General features: G+C 47.3%; 1 protein-coding gene across 1 annotated transcript in view; it reads right to left on the bottom strand.

The window, feature by feature from the left end:
- LOC143299590 (protein MON2 homolog) overlaps nucleotides 1-16,637 on the bottom strand; it is a 66,773-nt gene that overhangs the window by 45,635 nt on the left and 4,501 nt on the right. Inside the window, exons 2-9 of the mRNA XM_076612877.1 lie at nucleotides 15,870-15,980; nucleotides 14,151-14,326; nucleotides 10,817-10,979; nucleotides 9,500-9,802; nucleotides 8,583-8,781; nucleotides 3,482-3,683; nucleotides 2,067-2,390; nucleotides 688-850 (exon numbers count right to left, since the gene is read on the bottom strand). Of these exons, the coding sequence (XP_076468992.1) occupies nucleotides 688-850; nucleotides 2,067-2,390; nucleotides 3,482-3,683; nucleotides 8,583-8,781; nucleotides 9,500-9,802; nucleotides 10,817-10,979; nucleotides 14,151-14,326; nucleotides 15,870-15,980 (1,641 nt within the window). The remainder of the gene's footprint in view (nucleotides 1-687; nucleotides 851-2,066; nucleotides 2,391-3,481; nucleotides 3,684-8,582; nucleotides 8,782-9,499; nucleotides 9,803-10,816; nucleotides 10,980-14,150; nucleotides 14,327-15,869; nucleotides 15,981-16,637) is intronic.

Raw genomic sequence — 16,637 nt, 5'->3', positions numbered from 1 at the left:
CACATACTGATCACACACTTACCTACACAGCTTCCCCCCGTGCCCCCCAACCCCAAAGCAGAAACACATCACACTCACAAATCACACACACAAACACCCACACAACAACAATCCCCCCCCCATCCGCATCCCCCAAAACGCCCCGCACCAACACATATCCCTCCATCCCTCGCCCCTCAAATACCCCCCCCCACACACACACACAACCCTACCTATCCCCCACCCTACCCCCCTACCCCAACACGCATCCCTAATAACGCTCCTCTCCCACACCTCACCCACCTCACCTGTCAGTCACATGCGTGTCAGTGGATGCGTGTGTGCCCTGCACAATTTCACTGACTTCCCTAGGTTCAGTAACGCATCATTCACACCATCATTTTACTGATCATAAAGTCGTAATTCTTTGATTCGTCATCTTCGTCATTGTATCATCTATAGTTTTGTTTGTGTGTGTGTGTGTGTGTGTGTGTGTGTGTGTGTGTGTGTGTGTGTGTTGTTGTTGTATATAAATATTTGCAAATGATATCCGCCTCCTGTATAATTCTTATTACACCCGTGAACGTGGCTGACTGAGGAGGGAGTGAGATGTGAAATTTTCTGTCTCTTAAACGGCTATGAATGGATGGATGTCTTCACACAACCTCCCGTGACCTGACGCAGCAGGACCTTGACCCTGACCCTGACCTTGACGAGACAGTCCATGGCGAGCAGCGAGGCCTCCTGCAAGGGGGTGATGGTGACCTCGGGGAAGGAGGGGATGATGAAGGGGGAAGCGTCCCCGTGCACGGGCACCGACAGGGCCGCATGCAGCACGCGCGAGAACTGCTGGAGGTCGGAGGTCACGAACCTGAGGAATAAAAAAAAAAAAAGGCCCGGGAGTTTCAGTTTCCAAGATTTATGGACAGTCAGTGCGTTCGGACAAATCCATATTTACGCATACACCACATCTGCCAGGGGTCACAAGGAATATTGGGGGGATAGTACATGACAAGGTACGAACATAAATCGAAAATCATACACAAACACAGATACAGTAAAAACTTGTGCATACTCACACATGCACGCACTGCACACACACACACACGCACGCATACACACACACACACACACACAAACTGCGCTCGCAGAGGGTGGGAGAGAGAAGGGATGAGGGGAGGGGGTAGAGAGAGAGAGAAGGGGGAGAAAGGGAGAGACAGAGAGAGCGAGAGAGAGACATGAGACTGAGCGAAAGAGAGAGACAGAGACAGAGAGAGATAGAAAGAGAGAGAGAGACACAGACAGATAGAAAGAGACAAAGAGACAGAGACAGACAGAGGGAGAGAGAGACAGAGAAACAATAAACAACAACACGAAAAAGCGTATAAAACATAGCAGGCACGCACAGCGCCACAACACCATCTCCCCTATCCACCGACGCACGCTTTTCTCTTGACCCCTCCCTCGCCCACACTCAGCTACATCGACATCCGGTCTGGGGACATACATGTATACACCACTCTAGATCAACTGTGTGAAATTTCAAGCCTTCCAGAGTTAATTTCCTTTCTTTTGACGACGTCGTCAGAGACGCTACTTTGCATGTGTGTGATACATCCCACTGCACTCAAGTGGTTAAGGTTTCATGACATAAAGTATTCTATTCTATTCTATTCAGACCCGATAATCACCTTATATCACAGATTGACTTAAGTTTACAGGGTGGGCCAACAGCAAAGTGAGATCTGTGTTGTCAATGGGTTTCTCCACTGCAATGGGAAATCATTTACAACTTAAGTCTTTTGTGAAGGGCTACGACTCCTAAACTCGGAGGCAAAATTGCACTGGCTTTTAGCGCTGCAGCCTTGGGGGGGCTAGTTGCCCTTTGGGAACCATCCCCAGCGCCGACTGTCCTAAAACCCTCTTGGCCGAGAGAGTGGGGATGTAAACTGGGCAAGACACTCTTCGACTATAATCAAATTCTAGCCCAGATAGTCGGGGACAGAGCAGTTGCCTCCTCTGCTGCTCTGGCGGTCAAAGTCGAACATTGACTGACTGACTAATCATACATTCACACCCGGCCTCACCTGGCCTTGATGTGCTCAAACAGCGCGGGGAAGGTGTGCAGCAGGGCCGTCAAGAAATGCTGAGACGGCACATACATCTTCTCCCCGCCACCCGGGGTACCACCACCACCACCACCACCGGCGGCCACCCCCCCGGGTGGCGGAGCTGTGGCGGCGGGGGTGGTGGCGCTAGCGGTGGGGACCTCGGGTGCCCGGGTGGCGTTGGTGCCGATGTTGAGCCACACCCGCCAGGCGGCCGACCACAGGGGGATGTCGTTGTCGGCACTGTCTGAGATGGTGCTGGTGGTGGTGCTGCTGCTGCTGGTGGAGGAGGAGTCGTCAGTTCTGTTGAATTTTAACGGTGTGTGGTGATCGTTTGTCAAGGTAATTGATTGTTCTGATCAATCAATCAATCTGTCTACTGAGCCATCCATCCATCAATCAGTCAATCAAATAATCAAGCGATCAAACAATCGTTCATTCATTCATTCATCAAAAAGGGTCGGTTTGAAGTTGGCTTGTTTTTAGATTCTCATTATTACTATTATCATTATTATCATTATCATTGTCATCATCATCATAGTCGTCGTCTTCATCGTTATCCTCCTCTTCCTTTTCATTTTTGATTGATATTACTATTATCATCATCAGTTAACTTATTATCACTATTATCATTATCATTATTAATATCATTATCATCATCATCACTATTATTGTCATTATCATCATCGTCATTAGTTCCTTTTATTGCTTGTTTTAATCTGTTTGATTGAAAATCATGATAAGATGCTGACTGACAGTGTGTGTGTGTGTGTGTGTGTGTGTGTGTGTGTGTACGTGCGTGCGCGCGCGCGTGTGTGTCTGTCTGTGTCTCTGCCTGTGTATGTGCGCGTGCGTGTGTATGTGTGTGTGTGTGCACGCGTGTGTGTATGTGCGTGTGCGCGCGTGCGCGTATGTGTGTGCGTGCGCGCATGTGTGTACGCATGATTAAGTTAGAGAGATGGAAAGACAGAGAGAATTCTGACACCTTGACAAACTTACTGGCATCAAAAGGGGGCAATTTATTGCATTACAGGAGACATAAATAAACAATAATCAAGACAGAGAGAGAGAGACAGACAGACAGACACAGAGAGAGACAGACAGACAGACAGAGAGAGACAGACAAACAGAAACAGAGAGATAGAGAGAGAGATGGAGAGAGGAAGAGAAGGGGAGAAGAGAGGGAGAGAATTAGTGGAAGGGAGAGAGATGGGGGAAAATAAAAGACAAAAAAAAAAAAAAAAAAAAAAAAAGAAAAAGAAAAAAAAAGATACAGCACAGTACAACACACACACACACACACAACAGCCCACCCACAAAACACACCACCCCGCACCATCCTCCTCCTCCACCTACCCCCACCCCCACCCCTACCCCCACCACCACACACCCACCTCTGTATCTCCTCCACGGAGGGAGGCCGAAGCATGGCCTGAGGGAGGTCGAGGTCGTCGTGGGCCTTGTCCTTGCCGTCCCGGCTGATCTGCAGGATCTCCTGGAAGCTCTTCAGGGCCGCCAGAGACACCTCGGCGTTGCGGCACAGGGCGGACGTCTCGATGTACTCCAGCAGCAGCGACCAGGCCCGCGGGAAGTCCCCTGCGCACGTGGTAGCAATGCCAATGGAAACGAATGATGAGCGCCCAAATGGCAGCCCAAGTCAGTACCAGTCGGCTCTACCCAGAGGTAGGCAGCCCGCTGTGCAAAATGACCCCCCGAGTTTGTAAAGCGCTTAGAGAGCTTGGCACTGTGGATAGGTGCTATTTAAGTATCCATATCATCATCATCATCATCATCAGTTTCAGTCTCTCAAGGAGGCGTCATTGCGTTCGGACAAATCCATATACGCTACACCACATCTGCTAGACAGATGCCTGACCAGCATCATAACCCAACGCGCTTGTCAGGCCTTGAGTTTGTGCATATATATTGCAATGGAATGGAATGCAGTGGAATAAAGTGCAACGCAACGCAATTACAACAACGTGTGTGCATTTTGAATTTTGTGCGTGCATGCGTGCGTGCGTGCGTGCGTGTGTGTGTGTGTGCAGGGAGGTCTCTTGTGAGTGTGTACGCGCGCGCGTGTGTGTGTGTGTGTGTGTGTGTGTGTGTGTGTGTGTGTGTGTGCGCGCGGGTACGTGCGCGTCTGTGTGTGTGTTTGCGTTCGCGCTTGTGTATGTTTGTGTGCGTGCGTGCACACACGTGTATTTTGTACGTATGATAAATAGAAAGACAGAGACAAAGACAGAAAATGTGAGAGAGAGACAGAGAGAGAGAGAGAGAGAGGGGGGGGGGAGAGGGAGGGAGAGAGGGAGAGATTTCGCACAGTTTGCACGCGAGTAAGTGTAAGCGCTCTTTGTCAGCCGGTAAACAGTTAAAGTTTAGCACGTGTCAGATTGATAGGGGGAAACCTTTGACACGATAACATGATATCCTCTAGAAAGTCAGTCTGCCTTTCTGTGTAAATGTATAAGTTGTACCGATTTTCACCACTTAACCTTTAGCTATACCAACAAGTCTCAAATGTTGAGTTTCTTTACACACACACACACAGGCAATGTCCAAGTTATACCGACACTCAAACAATATTGGGTTTTGTTACACACAATGTCAAAAGTGGCAACGGAGAAAGTTTTCGACAATACCATTTTCACTGACTGAACTTTGTGTATGGCGTCGTCGGATACAATCAAGGCTTGGCAGTGACTATTCATGACAAAGTTTATGTTCGAAAAGCCGGCCAAATATTTCTAAAGAAAGTCAAGTCAAACAGTAGGCCCCGAAATATGATCCCACACCCGAAAAACCCCACGGGGGGAAAAAAAAACCCACAGAAAAGAAGTTTGAACCACTTAGCGAAAGAAGACAAGCTCAGACAACACCCGACTGACAACCATTTAGATTCGACAAAACGGATGTGTCAAAAGCGTTGGGCATAAGGGAGAAGGTCTGATTCATCCCTCTGGTGTGGTTGTCGTGTAGAAAGACGAATAGAATCCAGCTGAACTAAAGACAGGAAGCTAGAGACTTACAGACAACAATACTATAGACTCATAGCTAGATAATATAATTAGACAGCCAGCTATAATCCTGTAGACAGCAAAACAACTGACTTACTAACAGCTAACTATAGACTTACTGACACTAAACAACAGATTTACAGACAGCTGAAAAATAGACATATAGACAGCTAAGCTACAGACTTAACAGCTAAACCATAGACTTATAGACAACTACAGATACACAAACATACTGATTATAAACGTACAGACATCTTAACTGCAGACTCATAAACAGGTGAGCTGTAGACTTGTATAGACAGCTAGACTACACACAGACAGACAAATTGGCAGCTAAACTATTGACTTATATAGACAGCTAGACTACATATTTATAGACAGATTAATTACAAACTGGCAGCTAAACTACTGACTTATATAAACAGCTAGACTACAGACTCATAGGACGATTAATTACAGACAAACTGACATCTAAACTATTGACTTAAACAGACAGCTCGACTCCAGACTTATAGACAGATTAACTACTGACATATAGACAGCTAAACCGTGGACTTATAGACAGCCAGACTGTGGACTTATTGACAACCAGACTACAGACTAACAGACAGCTAAACTGTCGACTTATAAACAGGAAGACTACAGACTTAACAGACAACCAGACAACAGACGAACACACAGCTAGACTGTCGACTTGTACACAGGAAGACTACAGACTTAACAGACAACCAGACGAACACACAGCTAGACTGTCGACTTATAAACAGGAAGACTACAGACTTAACAGACAACCAGACAACAGACGAACACACAGCTAGACTGTCGACTTATAAACAGGAAGACTACAGACTTAACAGACAACCAGACTACAGACTAACAGACAACAAAACTGCAGACTTATAAACAGGAAGACTACAGACTTAACAGACAACCAGACAACAGACGAACACACAGCTAAACTGTAGACTTATAAACAGGAAGACTACAGACTTAACAGACAACCAAACTACAGACAGCTAAACTGTAGACTTATAAACAGGAAGACTACAGACTTAACAGACAACCAGACAACAGACGAACACACAGCTAGACTGTCGACTTATAAACAGGAAGACTACAGACTTTACAGACAACCAGACAACAGACGAACACACAGCTAGACTGTCGACTTATAAACAGGAAGACTACAGACTTAACAGACAACCAGATTACAGACTAACACACAGCTAAACTGTCGACTAACGGACAGCTGGCTCCCCATCGTCCACACCGCCCAACTCAATTATCTCCGCAAGAAGAACTTGAAGATGAAAGGCAGACGGCGACACACCTTCCTAGAGTACACAGGACCGACCGCCAGCAGGCAACCTCCTCTCCCCCCAAGCCCCCCAACCCCCTCCCCAACTGCTTCAGGTCAAATCAAATCACACGATATTGCTTCTTGGGGGGCAGTTCTAGGGGCTGACAATACCTGTCAGTTCTTAAAGCCAGCCACAGGGAAACATAAAAACAATGTTAAAAGTTTAACCAATCAAGAACCCCCCCCCAAAAAAAAACAACAACAACAACAACAACAACCCAATTCACCCAATGTCTTGTTCAGTCCAAATTCATTAGGAAGGTAGAACGAATGGTTAGGACGTTTATCTGCCAATACAGTGTCCGTGTGGGTCTGGGTTCGAATCCCGCTCTCGCCCTTTCTCCCCCAAGTTTGACTGGAGAAATAAAAAACTGAGCGTCTATATAATATAGTCATTCGGACGTGACGAAAAACCGAGGTCCCGTGTGCAGCACGCACTTGGAGCACTGTAAAAGAACCCATGGCAACATAAAGGTTATCCTTTGGCAAAATTGTGTGGAAGAAATCCACTTTGATATGCACAGAAATATATAAGCGAGCACTCAAGGCCCGACAAAGACGCGTCAGACAATGCTGCTGGTTGGGCATCTGCCTAGCGTTTGCGGCGCAGCGTGTGTGATGGATTTGTCCGAACGCACAACACCTCCTTGAGGAACTGAAACTGAAATAAAAAAAACCCGAAAAATTCGTAAAAAAAAATTTCAAAATCAAGTTTATAAAACATTTTATTTCCTACGGGCATTTACAGACAGTGCCCTGTTTTATGTAGACCGCCGCCTCCGGTATTTCACTTGGCACAGCAACCAGAAACCCGGCTGGCAAGAAACCAACTGCACAAGACTGGTGGCCCAGCTTCTAGAGCTCCACAAGCTCCTGAGGGGAATACACTCACTGCCAACTCTATCTATGTCTGACTACTGTCATCGCCGAATCGCCTGTTCCTAAAAACGCCTGTTCCCGATTGGCTAATTTCTAATTCACCTATCATCTTTCGATCCTGCCATTATTCTTATTTCGCCCCCATTCCCGATTGAACTGTTCCTAATTCGCCTTTCAATAAGCTGGTTGTCCCGGTTCACCCAGTTCGTCTGTGTACTCAGTAAGAGTTGCTCTGTGTGTGTGTGTGTGTGTGTGTGTGTGTGTGTGTGTGTGTGTGTGCGTGCGCGGGCGCGCGCGTGCGTGTGTGTTCGTTCTTTAGTTTAGCGTCTTTTCACTATCAGTGATATCAGACGATTAAATAAAAAGAAAACAGAAAAGGTAGAAAACTGCCCAAAAATGCATAACTAACATGCAAATACATTTAACAGTAATAATTCAATAATGATAATAATTAGAAACCATTAACGCAATTCTGAAGTACATTAAAGGAATGTAGAAACAGGGCTATGAACTAATGCCTGTGAAAGTTCGACCATAAGAACCCCGTCAGAAATAACTTTCCAAAAATCATCTGCAGAATAGTTATTCTCTTTGAAATATTTGAGCAAGAAGGTACGTAACTGCTGACAGTGAAACAAACAATATGCAAGCTGAACTGCTTACCACAAATGCATGTAACATTTTTACTATACTTTGTGTGTGTGTGTGTGTGTGTGAAAAAGCTCTCTCCCTCCCATCACCAAATGACCAAAGACCCTACCCAGCTGTGTGCGTGTGTGTGCGCGCGCGCGCATCGTGCGTGCAAACGTGTGTGTGTGCGCATGTGTGTGTAAAAAAAAAAACAAACTCTCTCCCACCCATCACCAAACATAAATCACACGGGTGACAAGTGTCGCAACTATCACACGGGCGATAATTGTCGTTATTACCCTGTGAGTGTTTTACACTAAATGGAATTGAAGAGTCATGTCCACAAACTATCATATCAGTGAATATTACTATCACACAACGGAAAGGTCGTGGATTTATCTTGTGCCAACTGTCTCACGAGTGAATATCCCTATCCCCATCAACTGTAAATTCCAATGGACAAGGCTGGCTTCAATTATCGTTTCCACGCTCACGGCCATCTGCTACACATACCACATCTCATACATTATTTTTTTTCTTTGTTCCGAGAAGGTCAGAGACTGCCACAGGCAGTGTGATATATCCAGCAAAAGACCCACAGACCCTTACCCAGCTGCTGCAGCACTCTCCGCTTGGCGTTGAAGGTCCGGGCCACGCCTGCCAGGGACAGCACCCGGGTCTCTGCCCACTGCTTCTCTGCCGTGTCCCGCGAGTGGTGGATCAGGATGTTGCCCGTCGTCACCTCGTCCCGGCTGGTGGAGGCGCTGCTCGACAGCTTCTTCACCCGCTCCAGCAAGGGGAACAGCACCTGGGGAGAGGGGGAGGGGAAGAGATTTGAACCATTGTGTGTAACTGCACCTTTTGTGAAGGGATTGTGGGAGATCTGTACATTGTGTGAACAGCACCTGAAAGAGAGTGTGTGAGAGAGAGAGAGACAGAGGGAGAGAGAGAGAGAGAGAGAGAGAGGGGGGGGGGGGAGAGGGGCGACAAAGCTTTGCTGCATAGGTTATTAGTGTGTGTGTATGTGTGTGTGTGTGTGTGTGTGTGTGTGTGTGTGTGTGCAAACACTGAAAAAAAAAAAGATCTACCAACCTCACCCCCACCATCCCGCCCCCAACAACACAATCCTCCCCTCCCTTCCAGAACCACCCAGCCACCCGACCACACACAGACTCCCCACAATCAACCCCTCCCCAGCCCCTCCCCAACCACCACCACCACCGCCCCCTAGCCCCTCTTCCCACCCCACCCACCACCCATCTAACCACAAACACCACCACTTTCAATCAACCACTTCCCTCCCCACCCCCCAACCAAAACCACCGCCCCTCCCCCTCCCTCCCCACCCACCCACCACCATCACCACCCCTATCCCTCCCTCCCCACCCAACCACCACCATCACCACCCCTTCCCTCCCCACCCAACCACCACCATCACCACCCATCCCGCTCCCTCCCCACACCCCCAACCAAAACCACCACCACCACCCCCACGCCCCCCCACCTCCACCCCACCCACCCCTCACCTTCCACAGCACGGTCCTCCAGGTGTTCCTCTGCAGCAGACCCCCGTGAGCCGACACGGTGGAGAAGAGTGTCTGCCCGGCGCTCTTGCGGACGGCGGGCCGGGAGTCCACGCACAGGTCGCCCAGGCGGCGGAAGAGGCACATCCAGAGAGCGTCAAAGGGGGGCAGGTCCTCCTGCTGCTGCCCCTGCCGGTCCTTCTGCTCCTTCTCCTTCGTCTCCTTCGACTCCTTCTCTGGGAGCTCGCGGTCCAGGTCCTGCTTGATCCTCTGGCGGTTTTGGAAGAAGTTGTCCGAGATGTTCCACTGTTGTGAGGGGTAGTGGGGGGTTGGACGGGACAGAAAGGAACTCTCAGGTCAGGTGGATGATGGGCAACGACTTCGGTTTACACAGCAGTCACAGAACGAAAGAGGGAGAGTGGGAGAACGAATGAATGAATGAGTGAGTGAATGAACGAATGAATGAATGAATGAATGAACGAATGAATGAATGAATGTTTATTTCTCAACGACTTACATGTCTGCCATTGCTTTAGAGACACATAGACACGTACACATAATTATACTTTTACTCGGTACATGTATAAGGATAACGCAGCGTCCATCAGCGAAAGAGAGATAGAGAAAGAGAGATAGATAGATAGATAGAGAGAGAGAGAGAGAGAGAGAGAGAGAGAGATGGAAGGTAGGGTGAGAAGGCGAAAGAGGGGGTGAGGTGAAAGCGGATGGTGGTAGGGAGAGAAGGGAGAGAGGGGGGGGGGCAGAGCGGGCGAGAGAGAGGGGCGGGAGGAGAGAGAGAGAGAGAGAGAGAGAGAGAGAGAGAGAGAGAGAGAGAGAGAAGGGGGGAGAGACGTGACAGAGACAAAATAACAATGCACGGCCAAAAATGTTTCATTCAATCAAATTCACCGACACAAAATCTGAAAATCGTCTCAAGAGCAGCTCAATGGCCGTGAGGTGCAGAACAGCCAATCAAATCCCCCAACACGAAACGTGTCTTACCACCAGCTATGGGAGAAAACAGCCAATCAGATCCACCAACAGAAAACGTTTCTCACCAGCAGCTGTGAGAGAAAACAGCCAATCAAAACCACTCACACAAAACGTTGTCTCACCAGGTGGTGGAGAACAGCCAATCAGATCCACCCACACAAAACTTCTCACCAGGTGGTGGAGAACAGCCAATCAAAATCACCCACACAAAAGGTGTCTCACCAGGTGGTGAAAAGCCAATCAAAATCACCCACACAGAACGTGTCTCACCAGCAGCTATGGGAGAAAACAGCCAATCAAAATCAGCCACACAAAACATGGTCTCACCAGCAGCCCAATGGCGGTGAGAGAGACGTTGAGCTCCTGGGTCTGCAGGCCGAACCTGGCGGCCACCTCCACCACCACCTCCAGGTGGCAGCTGCCCATGACGGGCAGGTAGTCCGTCACCACCAGCTGCAGGCACTGGAAGGCCATCTGAACTAGCTTCTCACTGCACACACACACACACACACAGTATGCACATAGAGCACAGACCAGAGTACAAAGAGCACAGATACACACACAAAGAGCACATACACAGAATACACATGCACACGCACACAGACAGACACAGACACACACAGAGTATATAACACACACACACACACACACACACACAGTATGCACACAGAGTACAGACGAGAGTACAGAGAGCACAGATACACACACAAAGAGCACATACACAGAATACACATGCACACGCACACAGACAGACACAGACACACACAGAGTATATAACACACACACACACACACACACACACACACACACACACACACACAGTATGCACACAGAGTACAGACGAGAGTACAGAGAGCACAGATACACACACAAAGAGCACATACACAGATTACACATACACACGCACACAGACAGACACAGACACACACAGAGTATATAACACACACACACACACACACAGTATACACATAGAGCACAGACGAGAGTACAGAGAGCACAGATACACACACACAGAGCACATACACAGAATACACATACACACGCACACAGACAGACACACACACACAGAGTATAACACACACACACACACACACACACACAAACACACTCAGACACACACAGAGCACAGACAGACAGACCCACACACAGCACAGACAGACACACACAGACCAAACACATATGCAGAACACATAGAGCATACACAGAGACTCAAACACACGCCCCCCGCCCCCCCCCCCCCCCCCACACACACAGACACACCACACCACAGTCATAATCAGGGCAGCACGGCTTGTAATAATTGACTGGTTTTCAGTGATTAGACCCAGCCTTTGGATGCCGAGAAGGAAACAGAAAATAATTAACAACGAAAGCAATGTATCAGCAATCTCGCTCATCAAAACTCCCAACAGCATCATCGTTAGTCGCCATTCTTGTTTGAACCTATATCATTAACGACCCAGAATTACCCCCACCCAATCCTGTCCCTTAACTCTCTCAGTACGGCCAGTCCTCTCTTCTCTTCTACACAGACCCCTCGGATGTCCAGTGGGTGTCTCAGTGACCCAACCTTTAGCTTCCGTCGTCAGAATTGTGGTATTCTTTGTCAACATTCACCTCTTCAGTATGAGAGCCTTCCACTTGCAATATTTTGATGGTGGTAATTGGGGTGAAACGCTGTTAACGTCTTCTCTTTCGCTGTTCGTACGGAGAAGTTAAAAACAAATAAAATGAAGGAAAAACAACAACAACAACTAGAACAGAATAGAAAAAAAAGGATGGATGCTTCAGTTTTCGTCACAAAGACCTGAATTTTCAGAGCGCAACCTTTAACTCTCTCCATACGAACGGCGAAAGAGACGACGTTAATAGCGTTTCACCCCAATAACCACCATCAAAATATCACCAGCGGAAGGCTCTTACACTGAAGAGGTGAATGTTGACAAAGAATACCACACTTCTGGCGACGGAAGCTAAAGGTTGGGTCATTGAGACACCCACTGGACATCCGAGGGATCTGTGTAGAGGAGAAGAGAGGAGTGGCCGTACTGAGTGAGTTAAAGGGGCGTAACATTGGCAGCAAAAAAGTTTTAGGCTTTATGTCTCAAGGGGGAACAAAAAGGCCACTGCCGGCATTAGCAATCGTGTCCAACTTCTTTGGTCTGGCTCTTTTTTCATATATTTTTCATTCCTTTCATTGAATATTCATGCACTTTCCCCTCTCTCTCTATCTCCTTCCCTCTCTCTCTCTCTCTCTCTCTGTGTGTGTGTGTTTTCTTCTGTGCTTTCTCTTTTTTATTTTATTTTTTTAACGGACTTTATTTCTCAATCCGCTTCGAGACGTTTGAAAGAGCCATATAAATGAAATATTACCATCGTCATCAACATCATCATCATTTTATTATTATCATTATCACTGTCAACTCATTCAATCCTGCGCAATCCCGTGCAATGCTAGGGCGTCGAAAATGATTTCATTACAAACTGTTTCCATGTTTCCCAGATTGTCAGCTATGAACCGTGGGTAAAGGGAACTGTCTTCTACACTACAGTATTTCTGCCTGTGTCCACACGGTGTCACTTGCGAGGAAATGCGAGTCGATTTCAGTGTGTGTTCTGCGGTTTTTTTTCTTTTTCTGCAGCATTATGTCAGGAAAGCCTGCTGCGGTTGTAGACTCACCTGGGAAGAATGGGGTTAATATCGTCATCATGATCTTCTCTCCTTCTTCTTCGTTGTCGTCGTCGTTATCATCATCATCATTATTGTCATCGTAACAGTGTCACTATCATTTCATTATTATTATCATCATCATCATCGTCGCCATCGTTATCCTTCTCCTCCTCCTCGACCTCCTCCTCATTATTATTATCATCGTTTTATTATTATCATTTCATTATTATTATTATTAATATCATCATCATAGTCGTCGTCTTCATCTTTATCCTCCTCTTTCTCTTCTTCATTATCTATTGATATTATCATTATTTAACTTCTTCTTCTTATCATTATCATCATCATTTCTTTATCATTATCATCAACATCGTCATAGTCGTTATCCTCATTATCATTTTTCATTATCATCACTATCACTTCTTATTATCAATTCATCATCATCATCACTATCATCATCGTGGTCATCGTCGTCGGTATCCTCCTTATTATCATTATAATCATCATCATCATCATTATTATCATTAGTAGTAGTAATACTAGTAGTGGTATCATTAGTATTTATTACTGTCATCAACATCAGAATACTACTTCTACTACAAGTAGTCATATCATTAGTATCATTATTATTGTCACTATCATCAGCGTACTATTTCTACTTCTACTACTACAACAACAACTACTACTACTTCAACTGCAACTGATACTTCTGCTACTTCTTACTGTATGTGTGTGTGTGTGTGTGTGTGTGTGTGTGTGTGTGTGTGTGTGTGTGTGTGTGTGTGTGTGTGTGTGTGTGTGTAGTTACATTTTAGGTGTGTGTATGTAACACAGATATAATGTTTTATGTTAACAAAAGCGTTTTTGTAAAGCACCTAGAGCAGATTTCTGGATAGTGTGCTGTATAAGTATCCATTATTATTATTATCATTTATCATCATCATCATCATCATCACCCCCCCCCCCCAAGTCCCCCCTCCCCCTCCTCACTTGTGGTCCTTGCTGACGGCCCCGATGACGCCCAGGATGAGGGGCCAGCCTTGCTGCAGCGTGTCCCCGCAGCAGTGCAGCACCTGCAGCACGCAGTCCAGCTGACGCTGCCGGATGTCCCCGTGGGCGATCCCAGACAGCTCCTGCAGCGGCGCCAGCACGCTCACCTGCAGCTTCTGGCAACGGAAGACAAAGGTAAAGGTGAGGGTAAGGTATGGTAAGTTGATGTCAGGTTACCCCTGACATAGCGGAATATGGCTGCCTACATGGTGGGCGGGGAGGGGGGGGGGGAGGTAAAAGCGGTCGTACACGAAAAAAGCCCACTCGTGTACATACGAGTGAACGTGGGAGCTGCAGCCCACGAACGGAGATAGGCAGGGTATGGTGATGTAAGGTATGGGGATGGTAGTGTAAGGTAACGTCAGGTGAGGTGAGGTGAGTCACGGTAAGACAAGGTAAGGTAATGCACGGTAAGGTGAGGTCAGGTGAGTTAGGCATGATCAAGGTAAGGTACTGTAATTCATGTGAAGGTAAGGAAAGGTAATGTCAGGTGAGGTATATGGTACGGTAAGGTAAGGTGCGTTAAGGTAAAGCGAGGTAAGGTAAGGTAATGTCAGGTAAAGATGGGTAAAGTACGGTAAAGTAATGTAAGGTAAAGTAAGGTTCTATATAGTTAGGTCAGGTCATATAAGGTAAGGTCATTCACGCACATACACTTTTACTATTCTCCCTTTCTCTCTCTCCCTCACACACACACACACACACACACACACACACACACACGCACACTCCCTCACCGTATTCTCAGAAAACAAGATATCACAGCTTCAAATGCATTTTTCAAGCTGTTCATGAACGCACGTGTGCTTGAAACAGTGGTCAGTGTACTCAGTGGCAGACCCATGGGTAGACCATTATTTTCTATCATTCTTATTTCATTTTATGAAGTACTCCTTAACTTCACGTGATCTTTTTGTATAACTTCTTCTTCTTCTGCGTTCGTGGACTGCAATTCCCACGTTCACTCGTATGTACACGAGTGGGCTTTTACGTGTATGACCGTTTTTACCCCGTCATGCAGGCAGCCATACTCCGTTTTCGAGGGTGTGCATGCTGGGTATTTTTCTTGTTTCCATAACCCACCGGACGCTGACATGGATTACAGGATCTTTAACGTGCGTATTTGATCTTCTGCTTGCCGTATACACACGAAGGGGGTTCAGGCGCTAGCAGGTCTGCACATATGTTGACCTGGGAGATCGGAAAAAATCTCCACCCTTCAACCCACCAGGCGCCGTTATCTAAATTCGAACCCTGGACCCTCAGACTGAAAGTCCAACGCTTTAAATAACCATTCGGCTTTTACGCCCGTCTTTGTATAACAAAAGGGTAAGCCGGTTGTGTGGGCCTGCTGATGTTTTTTTCTTTTCTTTTTTAATCTTTACTTTTTGATATTAATTTTTTCGTGTGTATGCTGTGTGTTAAAGACCGTGGATGTATAACGTTTCTGCGTTTCTGCACCCCCTGGGGGGTGCGGAGGTGGGGGGGGGATGGGGGGGGGTAGGGGAGCGGAGGTGGAGGGAGGGGGGAGGGGTCTGGGGGGGCGAGGGAGGAGGGGTAGGTACATGAAATCAACTTCTCGCCTTGCCTCGCCTCGCCTTGCCTTGCCCTTGCTTTCTACCACAATATAATGGCCGAGGACCTGAACTGTCAACTCACAACGTTCTGGTGGAGCGGGGGCTCGAACTTGTGGTTGAGGACAGCCTTGACCAGTGAGGTCACCGCCTCGGCCGCCCAGTTCCTCAGGCCTCCGTGAGGGTGCTGACACACCTGTCGACAGATTCACAAGTTTGGTAAGACGTCAGGTAGGTAGGTAGGTAGGTAGGTAGGTAGGTGTGTAAGTAGGAAGGTGAGTTCTGGAAGATGGGTATTAGTAAGTAGCATGGTTTTTTTGGTAGGTGAGTAGGAGGGAAAGTAAGTAGTAGTTAGGTAGAAATGTTGGTCTGTTTTGGATGGTAGGTATGCAGGTAGGTAGATGGGTATGTATGTATGTATGTAGGTGAGTAGGCCAGCAGATAGGTAGGCAGAGAGACTAGCAGACATGCGAGTGTTTTGTTTGGTAGGTACGTAGGTTGGTTGGTTGGAGGCTGGTAATTTGGAAGGTGGATATGTAGTTAGGTAGGTAGGTAGGTAGGTAGGTAGCGACATAGGTTTTGGAAGGCGGGTGGGAAGGCAGGCAGATAGGTGAATGTGTGTGTGTGTGTGTGTGTGTGTGTGTGTGTGTGTGTGTGTGTGTGTGTGTGTGTGTGTGTGTGTGAGGGTTTGACACATGAAAGCGAAAAACCAAATTTTCCGGACCGCTACCGTGATTCACACATGAAAACTCTCTCTCTCTCTCTCTCTCTCTCTCTCTCTCTCTCTCTCACACACACACACACACACACACACACACACGTTAACACTCGCGAGCACCGGGTGCACTTCTGA

The sequence above is a fragment of the Babylonia areolata genome, chromosome 25, assembly GCF_041734735.1.
Source record: "Babylonia areolata isolate BAREFJ2019XMU chromosome 25, ASM4173473v1, whole genome shotgun sequence".
NCBI classification, from domain to species: Eukaryota; Metazoa; Mollusca; class Gastropoda; order Neogastropoda; family Buccinidae; genus Babylonia; species Babylonia areolata.
The sequence above is the reverse complement of the archived record's forward strand: the minus strand, read 5'-3'. Positions and strand labels throughout refer to the sequence as shown.